The sequence below is a fragment of the Scomber scombrus genome, chromosome 24, assembly GCF_963691925.1.
Source record: "Scomber scombrus chromosome 24, fScoSco1.1, whole genome shotgun sequence".
In the NCBI taxonomy this organism is placed as follows: domain Eukaryota; kingdom Metazoa; phylum Chordata; class Actinopteri; order Scombriformes; family Scombridae; genus Scomber; species Scomber scombrus.
Window position 1 is genome coordinate 6,517,546 of NC_084993.1, and position 11,889 is coordinate 6,529,434.

An 11,889-nucleotide genomic window follows, 5' to 3' on the forward strand; every position below is an offset into this window, starting at 1 on the left:
ATCTTGTTGCCAGCTGTTTGGTGGTTTCTCCATGCTGCTGTGGATCGGTGCTCTCCTCTGCTTCCTGGCTTATGGTATCCAGGCTGCCTCAGAAGATGAACCTGCTAATGATAACGTAAGACAGTCTTTGTTAATACATGTACATGATGAGTAAATCATCTATTAGATAAAGTATAAATCAATATAAATCAACCATTTCTCTTCCTGCAGTTGTACCTGGGTGTGGTGCTTTCTGCTGTCGTCATCATCACTGGTTGCTTCTCTTACTACCAAGAGGCCAAGAGCTCCAAAATCATGGAGTCCTTCAAGAACCTGGTCCCACAGGTGAGATAATTCAAACCTGAGCATCTGGGAAATAAAAGCAAAACTAATATATGATAAGTGATGCCTTCATAATTATGCTAAGAAATTGCCTCCAAACACATATATCCCACCTTTGATCTTGTAGCAAGCCCTGGTTGTCCGTGATGGTGAGAAGAGCAGCATCAACGCTGAGGAAGTGGTGGCTGGAGATTTGGTGGAGGTGAAAGGTGGTGACAGAATCCCCGCTGATCTGCGAATCATCTCTGCTCACGGCTGCAAGGTCTGTAAAGTCCACAAGTGCATACTAAGAAGAAATTATGATTAATACACTCACACTCATACACCACACAGTCTGTCAGCATGCTGATGGGAAATACAGCATGTCAATGCTGTATTTTTAATTTCCTGTTATTCCCTTCATGACTAGACTTCCTTTGATTCATCACTGAATATTTGCTATGTTTCATTCTTGCTTTATTTCCTTCCCTCTAGGTGGACAACTCCTCACTGACCGGTGAATCAGAGCCCCAGACCCGTACTCCCGACTTCTCCAATGACAACCCACTGGAGACCAGGAACATCGCTTTCTTCTCTACCAACTGTGTTGAAGGTAAAGGACAAACAAAAATAAAGTAATATAAGTCTAAGAATAATGGCAATATAAACTTCTTTAAGCTGTAAAAGTGACAAAAGTTGTTGTTTTTGTTAAATTTTATCCGTATTAAGAGTAAGTCAACTTTGATGTGTTCTTTTTCTTAACCATCCTATAACGTCTCTCCCCAGGTACTGCCAGAGGAATTGTCATCAATACTGGAGATCGCACTGTCATGGGTCGTATCGCCACACTGGCTTCCAGTCTGGATGGCGGCAAAACTCCCATTGCCAAAGAGATCGAGCATTTCATTCACATCATCACCGGTGTGGCTGTCTTCCTGGGTGTCTCCTTCTTTGTCCTTTCCCTCATCCTTGGGTATGGGTGGCTGGAGGCCGTCATCTTCCTCATTGGTATCATTGTCGCCAACGTGCCAGAAGGTCTCCTGGCTACTGTCACTGTAAGTCCTGATGTCCCCTTTTTGTTTTTTAGGTCTAATTGTTGATCAAAAAAGCCTTCAGCCACTAACTGTGCTCTCATCTGTAGGTGTGTCTGACTCTGACTGCTAAGCGTATGGCCAAGAAGAACTGCTTGGTGAAGAACTTGGAAGCTGTGGAGACCCTGGGCTCCACTTCCACCATCTGCTCAGACAAGACCGGCACCCTCACCCAGAACAGAATGACCGTGGCCCACATGTGGTTCGACAACCAGATCCACGAGGCCGACACCACCGAGAACCAGAGCGGAACCTCCTTCGACAGGAGCTCGGCCACCTGGGCAGCCCTCGCCAGAATCGCCGGACTCTGCAACCGCGCCGTCTTCCTGGCAGAGCAAGGCAATGTTCCCATCCTGAAGGTGCTGACCTTTACCTGCATCCTCCTTTAAAATCTTCTGATCACCATACACTAAACATTTTGCTCTAGTTCACCCTTTCAGGTTGCCACGAAAGAGTCTAAATAATTCACCGTTGGAAGACGATATCAGTAACATTTGGTGTGATACCATCTGTTAGTCTTGGTTGTAGACAAGCACAGGGCAGAATCTACCCTTTTACCTCTCAGAATAATTTCTTCCTGGGAACCTTTTATTAAATTGGGTGCTATCCCTCGTTGATTTTTTAATTCAGTTGAATAAGGAGATGCAGTGAGTGTGTGGGACGTTTCTTGGCATTATAACTTGGCAAAGAACTTTGGGACTTTGCAGCAAAATACAAATGCAGTACAAATCTTTTTAAAAGGCACTCAACACAATTAAAGTCTTTTAAGTAATATATAGCTTTTGCTGCAGCAGGAAGTGACCAGACAGGCCTATTGATTTGTTTCTTAATGAATACACCTCAAACTGCACAGTGGAAGCAGAAAGACAAGTCTCACAATATCAAAAGTTGTTGAAATTGGGGTGAATCTTGCAGTTGTTGGTTATTTCAAAGGGGTGATATATATCTCTTTATATCATATGGGTTATGGTTAGGGTTATAATTATATCTATATTTATTTACTTGGTCTTAAAATTACACCAGCAACAGTGGTGGCATTTGTTGTTCAAGTGTCTTTTTGTGGAATTGATCACTGACATTTAAGCCGATCCAAATTCATCTGAATGAATTTAGTCCAACTCATTTTTTGTGTGTAAATTCACAGAGAGATGTAGCCGGTGACGCCTCAGAAGCTGCCCTGCTCAAGTGTATCGAGTTGTGCTGCGGATCTGTCGGCGGCATGAGAGACAAATACAACAAGATTTCTGAGATCCCCTTCAACTCCACCAACAAATATCAGGTAAACAATTCAATTGAAAGGAAATGCGTACACCTGTTCACTATCAATCCCAACTGATCCAACATTGTAAGACAATGTAGACTTCTAGGTCCTCTAGTGGCGAGGGTTAGGGTTCGGGTTCGGGTAAGAGTCTTCACTAAACAGTTTTTAACAAACGATTAATAATCCATACCGGCAAAATTAAGATTATAATTGATTAAAAACAAACATTAACTACACAGCCTTCCTCTTGTCTTACAGCTCTCCGTTCACAAGAACACAACTCCCGGAGAGTCCAAGCATCTGCTGGTGATGAAAGGCGCCCCAGAGAGGATTTTGGACCGCTGCTCCTCCATCATGATCCAAGGCAAAGAGCAACCGCTGGACGAAGAGATGAAAGACGCTTTCCAGAACGCCTACGTTGAGCTGGGAGGACTTGGAGAGAGAGTACTGGGTTAGTATGGGCGAGCTTAATTCCTACATTGATTGGTGGAAAGACTCTAAAAAGTCCCCTTGTTATGTGACTGATGAGCATTCTCTTTCTTCTAATTTTTTATTTTCCAGGTTTCTGCCATTTCAACCTGCCCGACGACCAGTTCCCAGAGGGCTTTGCTTTCGACACTGAGGAGGTGAACTTCCCCACTGAGAAACTGTGCTTCGTTGGCCTCATGTCCATGATCGACCCTCCTCGTGCTGCTGTGCCCGATGCTGTCGGCAAATGCAGGAGCGCTGGTATCAAGGTATGCAACTGTACATTTCAAGATCAGAATGATACAACTTCACTGCATCATGTGTAAAACTGTCTTTTCTCCTGTTTCTTCCTATTTTTCAGGTTATTATGGTTACTGGTGACCATCCAATCACAGCCAAAGCCATCGCTAAGGGTGTAGGTATCATTTCTGAGGGCAATGAAACCGTTGAAGACATTGCAGCTCGCCTGAACGTTCCAGTTTCAGAGGTTAACCCTAGGTTTGTACACTCACTAAAGCTTATTTCTGACTTCTGCACATTTTAGCGGATGGTTAACACTAGTTTTCAAGGGTTTTCTAGAAGCCTCCTCCTTCTGTGGCTTTTTTTTGTAATACTAGAGGTATCAATACAGAATTAAATTCAGCGTCGGCTCACGAGGCCTGCAATCTGCTCAGCCAGAAAGGCTTGTACCACAGTGCAGACAAATAAATCTACAACATGTTTGATTTATATGTGTTCAGATCACAGCCAAGTGTGAGATTAAAACTGTAGTTCTGGGCAGGAACCTCCAGCAGGAAAGTGTATTTGTTATTGATGCGAAATGTCACCTGTGTGGGCAAAATATTACATTATCCTTTACCATGGCACCAAGATAAATGAAGACACTGTTAAAGTGTTGGATAAATGGATGATTCATCCTCTGCAATTATGAGGTTGGGCCCAACATTTTCTCCAACATTGCTATAATTGTCCTTTAATTGGGGTTCCAAGGCTGATGCTGTCTGTCTCTAGGAATTTCCTGTTTTCTTAGTGTGCCTTTTCCTTGTGATTTTAGCATTGTGTCGCTTCATTGCCCTGATCATATCCCAGCTTCATCTTTCCCTCACAGAAACAGGATGTCTGATCACAACTGTTGTCTTAACACTGCTGCGATTTCCTCCCCAGGGATGCTAAGGCCTGCGTTGTCCACGGCGGCGAGCTGAAAGAAATGAACCCCGATCACCTCGACAGCATCCTGCAACACCACACTGAAATCGTCTTTGCCAGAACCTCCCCTCAGCAGAAACTTATCATCGTGGAGGGTTGCCAGAGACAGGTCAGCATCGTACACACAGCGCCATCTGCTGTCCTACATTTAGTTGTTCTCTGAAAAAAAATTAAAGCTCACCTGTTGTGAATTTGGTCCATAGCAGCACATTCAAACTCTCCTTCCCCTCTCTCTCTGCAGGGAGCCATTGTGGCCGTGACAGGTGATGGTGTCAACGACTCTCCAGCTCTGAAGAAAGCTGACATCGGTGTTGCCATGGGAATCGCTGGATCTGACGTCTCAAAGCAGGCCGCCGACATGATCCTGCTGGACGACAACTTTGCCTCCATCGTTACTGGAGTGGAAGAAGGTAACGCTTTCTTTCAATTCAGACACGCAAACTACAACAAGCATTTTAACTTCCCAAATGTCACATTACTAATTTCTTCTTTCCGTCATAAATTACATTGCCAGGTCGTCTGATCTTTGACAACTTGAAGAAGTCTATCGCCTACACTCTGACCAGTAACATCCCCGAGATCTCACCCTTCCTCCTCTTCATCATCGCCAACATCCCTCTGCCCCTGGGAACCGTCACCATCCTCTGTATCGACCTGGGAACTGACATGGTGAGCTCTTGCTTGATTTTAGATCTGCAAATGCCGAAAAAGTGCAGCGTCATCATAAGAAAGTCATGATAATACATAATGTGGGTATGTTATTCACTTAATTTACTTTTCATTTATTTATTTTTTTACTTGTTACCTGCTAGGTCCCTGCCATCTCCCTGGCTTATGAAGAAGCTGAGAGCGACATCATGAAGAGACAGCCCAGAAACCCCAAAACAGATAAATTAGTGAACGAGAGGCTCATCAGCATAGCCTACGGACAAATCGGTAACTTTCATTTCTCTCTATAGAGGATGAGAAACAAACATAAAAACCTAGTGTGACTGAATAGTAGAGACAGACAAAGTTAGACAAAGTTATGAATGAACTGCTCTTTTCCTTTGTCAGGTATGATGCAAGCCACAGCAGGGTTCTTCACATACTTTGTGATCCTGGCTGAGAATGGTTTCCTACCAATGGACCTGCTCGGTATCAGAGTACATTGGGACGACAAATATGTAAATGACCTGGAAGACAGCTACGGACAGCAGTGGGTCAGTATTTCCAATCATTTAATAATTAATGCAATTCCATAAGCAGCAAAAGCCAAAATAAAAAAATGAACTAACCTCTTTACATTTTTTTTTATCCTCCAGACATACCAGCGCAGAAAGATCATAGAGTTCACCTGTCACACAGCCTTCTTCGCTAGTATTGTGGTCGTCCAGTGGGCCGATCTGATCATCTGTAAGACCAGGAGGAACTCCATCCTTCAGCAAGGAATGAAGTACGTTCATGTGGAGGCATTGCAGGAGATAAAAAGAACAGCAAATACTTTTAAATTAGCATTTTCCATTTTCTTTCTACTATCTTATAGAAAGAGCAATAGCAGCACAGCTAGCCTTTACAATGAGAACATTTGAATCATTTGTTTGTGTTTGTGTAGCTATTGAAGGTGTTGAAACCGCTTTCATCCTCAGTCATAAAGTAACCCATTTTTAACCCAAAAAATAAGGCAAGGCAAGGCAAATTTATTTGTTTTGCACATTTCAACAACAAGGCAATTCAAAGTGCTTTACATAAAACATAAAAAAATGCATAAAGACAGGGTATAAAAGCAACACGTGGCAGAATAAAAAGACCTTTAAATATGATTAAGCATGTTAAATTGGGAAATAAAATGAAGCCTTTTTTTCACAGGAACCGCATCCTTATCTTCGGACTGTTTGAGGAGACAGCCCTGGCAGCTTTCCTGTCATACTGCCCGGGTATGGACGTCGCCCTCAGAATGTACCCTCTCAAGTGAGTAAAAGAAACACACACAGCTCATGCATTTTTTTTTTTTTTACAGAAATCCAAGAATTATACTGCTCTGGAATTAAAATAAATCTGCTGATATGCTTGTTAGGACATTATATAGGAAGCAGTTTTATGTGTAAAGCACATTTTTCCCCCCCTTTTCACTGTTGGCTTTTGTGTGTTGTTGTTTTTTGTTCACGCACACACAGAGCTATTCGAGATTATCTTTGTAGCGGTAATCTGCAAAATCCTTTTTTTCTGTTAATTTGCCGGCGTTCGACGCACTTCCCCGGCGGTTTCTCGTCAATCATTCGGTGCAGCTGCGAGTCCTGTGACATTGTTTTTCTTTTGGACTTAGTTATCGTCTTAAAAAAAGCAGATGGATGTTATCTTGCGTCACTGCTTAATTTCCACTTCAGAAGCAGAATGGGAAGCAGAAGAGCTACTGTATTAATGAGATTGTTTGTCCAACACTCAGAGAAATAGAAAGCGGTGAGGGCACGTTAAGCTTATTAACTCAGGAGTCGCACACGCAGCTGAAATCTCCATGCCTTGTCTGGTTCTCCTCTTTCTTCCTCTTCTCCATGCTTCTCCTTTTCATCTGTTTTCAGTGTGTCTCTACTGTTCAGACTCTCATCAACCACCCGCTGCCGGTGCTCCACTAACCTTGGCTTCTCCTTCTCTGTGTTTCTCTCGTCTGCTGTGTGTGTTTGGGTTTTTCTCGCTTATTTGTGCTTTCATCTCTGAGTTTCTCCCGCAATTTATATTCAGATGTGAAAGTTACTTATTGCTAACTTATTTAAAATCCCATTTTAAGATTGTACTCATGACTTTAGATGGCCAGGTGCCAGACATAAGTGAACTTTTTACTCCTTATTGTCAAAAAAGGCCTCTTAGATCTGCTGTATTAGGTCTGTTAACTGTTTCACAGTCCAGGTTAAAGTTGAAGGGTGATTTTCTGTACTGGCTTCTCAGCTTTGGAGCATTCTTCCGGTTAGAACATCTCTGTTGTGCAACCGCCTGATTTGAAGTTTATTTTAATAGTTCTTGTGTTTTCCTTTGATATCTGTGATTGTATCGTCTGTGCTTTCTATGAAAAGCACTTTGCGCTCTCTAACAAGCTGAGGAGAGTGCTCTTATGTTCTTTTCTAACTTGTCACATTCAATTTGTAACTCCGTCTTCTCTTTATCTCCATCCACCTGTCCATCCGTCCACCTCAGGCCATCTTGGTGGTTCTGTGCCTTCCCCTACTCCCTCCTCATCTTCCTGTATGACGAAGCCAGAAGATATGTCCTCAGACGCAACCCAGGCGGTAAGACTTCTACTGACATCTTTTTATATGACATGTTTGTGCCGCTGCTCTCTGTATTTGGTGGTGATTGTGAGAGGATGAGGTGGACAGGATTGCTCTATTTTTTGCCAAATGACAAATCAGATGCAAAAAAAAAAGGGTTGCTCAATTCAGTTTTATTTATATAGCACCAAGTCACAACAAAAGTTATCTCAAGGCACTTTTCATATAGATGGTACTCTTTAGTTTAAGGTGCCTAAATTTATCAAACTATGCAATCCCTCCCTCCTGACATATAGTATGTAGCTTGATGCAGAGAGCAAAGGCAGCAGTGGTTTACAGGGATTGTGAACAACATGGAGTTTGAGGATGAATCCCAGGTGTGTGTGTGTGTGTGTTTAGCATAAGCAGTGTATGTGCCCCTGTGTCTATTTTTGTGTCTGTGCTCCTGTTTGTTATCGCTGCCACAACTGTGTCTCCATGCAGACCAGTGGAGTGTGGCAGATGGCGGGGCCCAGTGGGATTTGAACCCTCAACCCTGCCATTGTTAATGCCTCGTTCCGCCCCACAGAGCTATGCAGAACCTGCATGCAGAGCTGACTGTAGTGCAGCTGTGTTTGTATGTGTGTGTGAGTGTGAGTGTCTGCTACATCTGAGCCTCAGAGCACAGATCAGTGAACATCCCATTGCCCATCCATGGTGAATAATGTGTTAAAATCAGGCAGACAAAAACATGTTAAAGTGACTAAAAGCTTCTGGCTTTTATGAAGCAAAGATAGAAATGTTTTTGTTTTAAGATTCATTTCAAGATTTCATTTTCACAAGTTCACTCAAACGAAATTAGGAAAAAATAAGTTTTCCACTGCTTACATGGCCCAAAGCTAACCGTCCTCCACTTTATTTTTTAACCCACGGCTGACTGAAGTTTCACAATTTCACCCAAATGTGAAAACCATGAATCCAGCCCAGTGATTTTTTTTTTTTGCCTTCTGTGAAACACAAGTTTACACAGGCATAAAGATAACATGTAGCTTTGGGCCCAGTGGGGCAAAAGATGCTAAATCACATCATTCATGCATCCACAATCCCTTGTGTCGTTAGACTTCTACTGATTAAACTAGGGTCAGGTCACATATCAAAGATGATATCATCACCTCATGTGCAACTGTGAAACTGTGAGTGCCACGACCTCAGCGTCCCTGCAGGAAACAGCTTTTAATGGCATCATCAAGACAGTTGTGGTTAGCTTTAAATTCATGAATCCACTCTTATTTACTTGAATCACTGTCAGCTAACCTGATGGATTATATAATCTTTTTGGCTCAAATCAAATGTCACAGCCTTTTTGGTTGGCTAAGTTTTTTTTTAATGGATTTCGAGGAGAATTTCGAGACCAAACATCCCCCCAAAAATACAATCCTAATTCTGTCTCCTTTGGTTTCTAGGTTGGGTGGAGCAGGAAACATACTACTGAGTCTACACGACACAATCACGGAGGGAGCAGTCAGTGTTTCATCGTTATTTGCTGCCATGTTACATATATGTCTGAGGTGTTAGTCAGACCCCAAAATGAAAAAAAAAAACACATGGATAAATTATCTGATGTATATGTCCTTCACAATAAAACATTTCCTTACCGCTGTATGACTAGTCTGCTTGGGAGTTTGTTTCTTTCAAATACTTATTATTGTTGTGTTGGAGGGTGAAAACAGCATTTTAAAGTTCAACAGATATGAACAAGTGAGTCAGGTGTGGTCATCAAATGCTCTGTTCCTAAACTTTTGTTCTGGGGTTACATACAAAGAGTTCAAATCAAAATATTATGACACTATTATGCAAAAAAAGGACAGTTTTAAATTAGCTCCTACATAGAAAAACCAATCACTACCTTGCAAAATCCTCCAAATCTTGACAATTAAATCAACTGTTAGCCATGCAGTGACTTTATTAAGTAACTGAATAGATATCAGGTGATTGATTGACTCATCAATTAATACACTAATCGTATCAGCATTATCTGATACTACACTGGATTTAATCTATTTTAACCTTTATTTTACCTGTATTTTATCTTTACCCACCAGATATTAGGAATAAGCAGAAGTAGAGTGTGTGTTTGTGTGTGTGTGTGTGTGTGTCCATTATCTCAAGGGCCGGTTTGCCACAATGGTTGTTTGCGATGGATCGCTCTGTTGCCCGCTAATGCAAAGAGGCCCTCAGTGAAAATTAACTGAGACCACTCCAGTGCAATCTACTTTGTGTTTACCCTGGTCATTATGAATGCCCCCCTTCTCCCTCAATCCCTCTTATATATGTGTGTGTTTGTGTGTGTGTGTGTGTGTGTGTACAAGGTATCTCATCATACAAACCTGGTAACAGATGGCCGGCTTCACACACACTTGAGGAGACACTTAAAAGATATTATATGTCATTAATAGTCGACATGTTGCACAGTTCAGGAAGCAAGTCGGGTAAAGTGATGAATGTTTAAACCAACCAATCACATCACTTAAAAGGTGATTTCCTTTACACAAGAGGGTGCTAGAGTGAGACCCACGAAAAGAGGACGCAAACAAAAAACGATGAAAGTATGCAGAGATGAAGAAAGGAGGAGATAAATGTTAATAGATGATTAGACAACAAGAAATACTGGCGTTTTGTAACACATTTTCAAGATGTAATCAATCATTTTATTATAGTTTGAAAGCATAAATTTGTTCTCTGCTCTGATGAACTGTCATGCTGATAAAGTTATTCAAACAAGATGAATCGAGCAGAGAGAGAGAGAGAAGGAAGGCAGACATTATCATGGCTTCATCCTTCGTTCACAAGCAGGGCCCCTGAACGTGCCTGTTGCTATGGCAACCCATTTGAGAGCCCATTTCTCTCTCTCTCCCTCTTTCTCCAACATCTAAATAAAATCTACGCTATTTATAGACCACACGTGAGCCGCACTCATTGCCCATGCATGCAAGTGAAAGCAAAAACAAAAAAATATATACATATGACTGCACATATACAGTATATGTATGCATGCATATTTATGAGCGCACACACACTACGCACACACACTACACACTCCCCCACACTGCCAGGGCTCACTGCTGTGCTTCCATCTGCAAATGAAGTCCACCTGTGGTTTTTGTTTGTTTACTCCTAATTTTGATGTTTTTGTGCTTCATATTTTAGGAAAAAGAAAGTCCATTATCATCAGAAGGTATAAATAACATAATAAAACAAATAGATATTAAGAGGAGACAATAGAGCAAGGATTAAGTAAGTGTGTGTATGTGTGTGTGTGTGTGTGTGTGTGTAGAAGGCTAAAGATGAACTGCCGTCAGTTTGCAGTGAAATCTCCCCATCGCTGTTTGAACTATCTCAGGTTTATCTTGTCAGCTGGCGCAGAGTGCTCTCCAAACCAGCTGATAAGGTCTATTAGAATACACAGGGAGCCAGACAGTGAGCGACACAGTCCACCTATCAGGATACAATAACACTCCGATAGCTGGCCCCGGCCGGCCTGCCTGGGTCTACTTCATGGTTGAAGAGGTCGCTTTCTATTACGGCCTGCTGATATGGCGGGTTACAGCTGCAGACATGAGTGCAATGCAGGGATTAGACATGAGAGAAACTTGTTTTTTCAGTCTGAAATATGAAGTAGGGGGTAGGTTTAAGAGATCTGAGATATGTTCTCCTTGCATGCATGTAAAGGATGAACCCCCCTCTTATGTCCCTGTGCACAACAAGTGGCTGAATGTGTCGCATTCAGGCTTTTAGATCCAGGGATGAAATAGTAAATCTCTCGTTTTGTGTCACAGGGATGAAAGGGGGTTTAAGAGCTCCTGGGACAGATGCAAACAGCCACAGCTAAACTTGCTGGCATGGCTGCGATGTGTTGATTGATGGCCGGTCACTGCGTGCAACTTCCAACTTCCACTCGCCGCATGAGGCCCTTAGGGGTCAGGGAGCATCCTGGAGATACAGCAGGGAGTTTAGCTCTCAGCTATTTGCAGCCCAGAAACAGTGGAGACGGAGAAATATGTTAGAGGAAACAATGAGCAACTAGTCAGAGGGGGATGCTTTAAAGGGGCCCCCCTAGGAGCTAAAAGGGGACCCGGTTTTGTTAGCTAATGGTGTCAAATTCATTGCTGTGCATCTACAGTGCAAACAATGGCAGTGTCACACAGATACATATGCGTTTGGATCTGGATTTAGAAGCAGAGGGTTCAGAAGTTGGCTGCCTGCTATCAGCATGCAACAACCTTGTCAAAGCAGCGGGGGAAAGGAGGTGTCTGTGAACCCAGCTGTTAAGCAGAGTGAGGTG

At 42.5% G+C, this 11,889-nt stretch overlaps 1 protein-coding gene across 2 annotated transcripts in view; it reads left to right on the plus strand.

Annotated features, from left to right (window-relative positions):
• LOC133976554 (sodium/potassium-transporting ATPase subunit alpha-1) overlaps positions 1-9,209 on the plus strand; it is a 45,293-nt gene extending 36,084 nt beyond the window's left edge. For both annotated transcript variants that reach the window (XM_062414776.1, XM_062414775.1), the window contains exons 5-23: positions 14-115; positions 211-324; positions 449-583; positions 796-913; positions 1,087-1,355; positions 1,442-1,750; positions 2,536-2,670; positions 2,911-3,103; positions 3,214-3,389; positions 3,482-3,618; positions 4,285-4,435; positions 4,568-4,736; positions 4,841-4,995; positions 5,139-5,262; positions 5,383-5,528; positions 5,631-5,761; positions 6,175-6,276; positions 7,495-7,586; positions 9,011-9,209. In XM_062414776.1, the coding sequence (XP_062270760.1) occupies positions 14-115; positions 211-324; positions 449-583; positions 796-913; positions 1,087-1,355; positions 1,442-1,750; positions 2,536-2,670; positions 2,911-3,103; positions 3,214-3,389; positions 3,482-3,618; positions 4,285-4,435; positions 4,568-4,736; positions 4,841-4,995; positions 5,139-5,262; positions 5,383-5,528; positions 5,631-5,761; positions 6,175-6,276; positions 7,495-7,586; positions 9,011-9,039 (2,787 nt within the window). In that variant the 3' untranslated portion in view covers positions 9,040-9,209. The remainder of the gene's footprint in view (positions 1-13; positions 116-210; positions 325-448; positions 584-795; positions 914-1,086; positions 1,356-1,441; positions 1,751-2,535; positions 2,671-2,910; positions 3,104-3,213; positions 3,390-3,481; positions 3,619-4,284; positions 4,436-4,567; positions 4,737-4,840; positions 4,996-5,138; positions 5,263-5,382; positions 5,529-5,630; positions 5,762-6,174; positions 6,277-7,494; positions 7,587-9,010) is intronic.
• Positions 9,210-11,889: the final 2,680 nt, after the last annotated feature.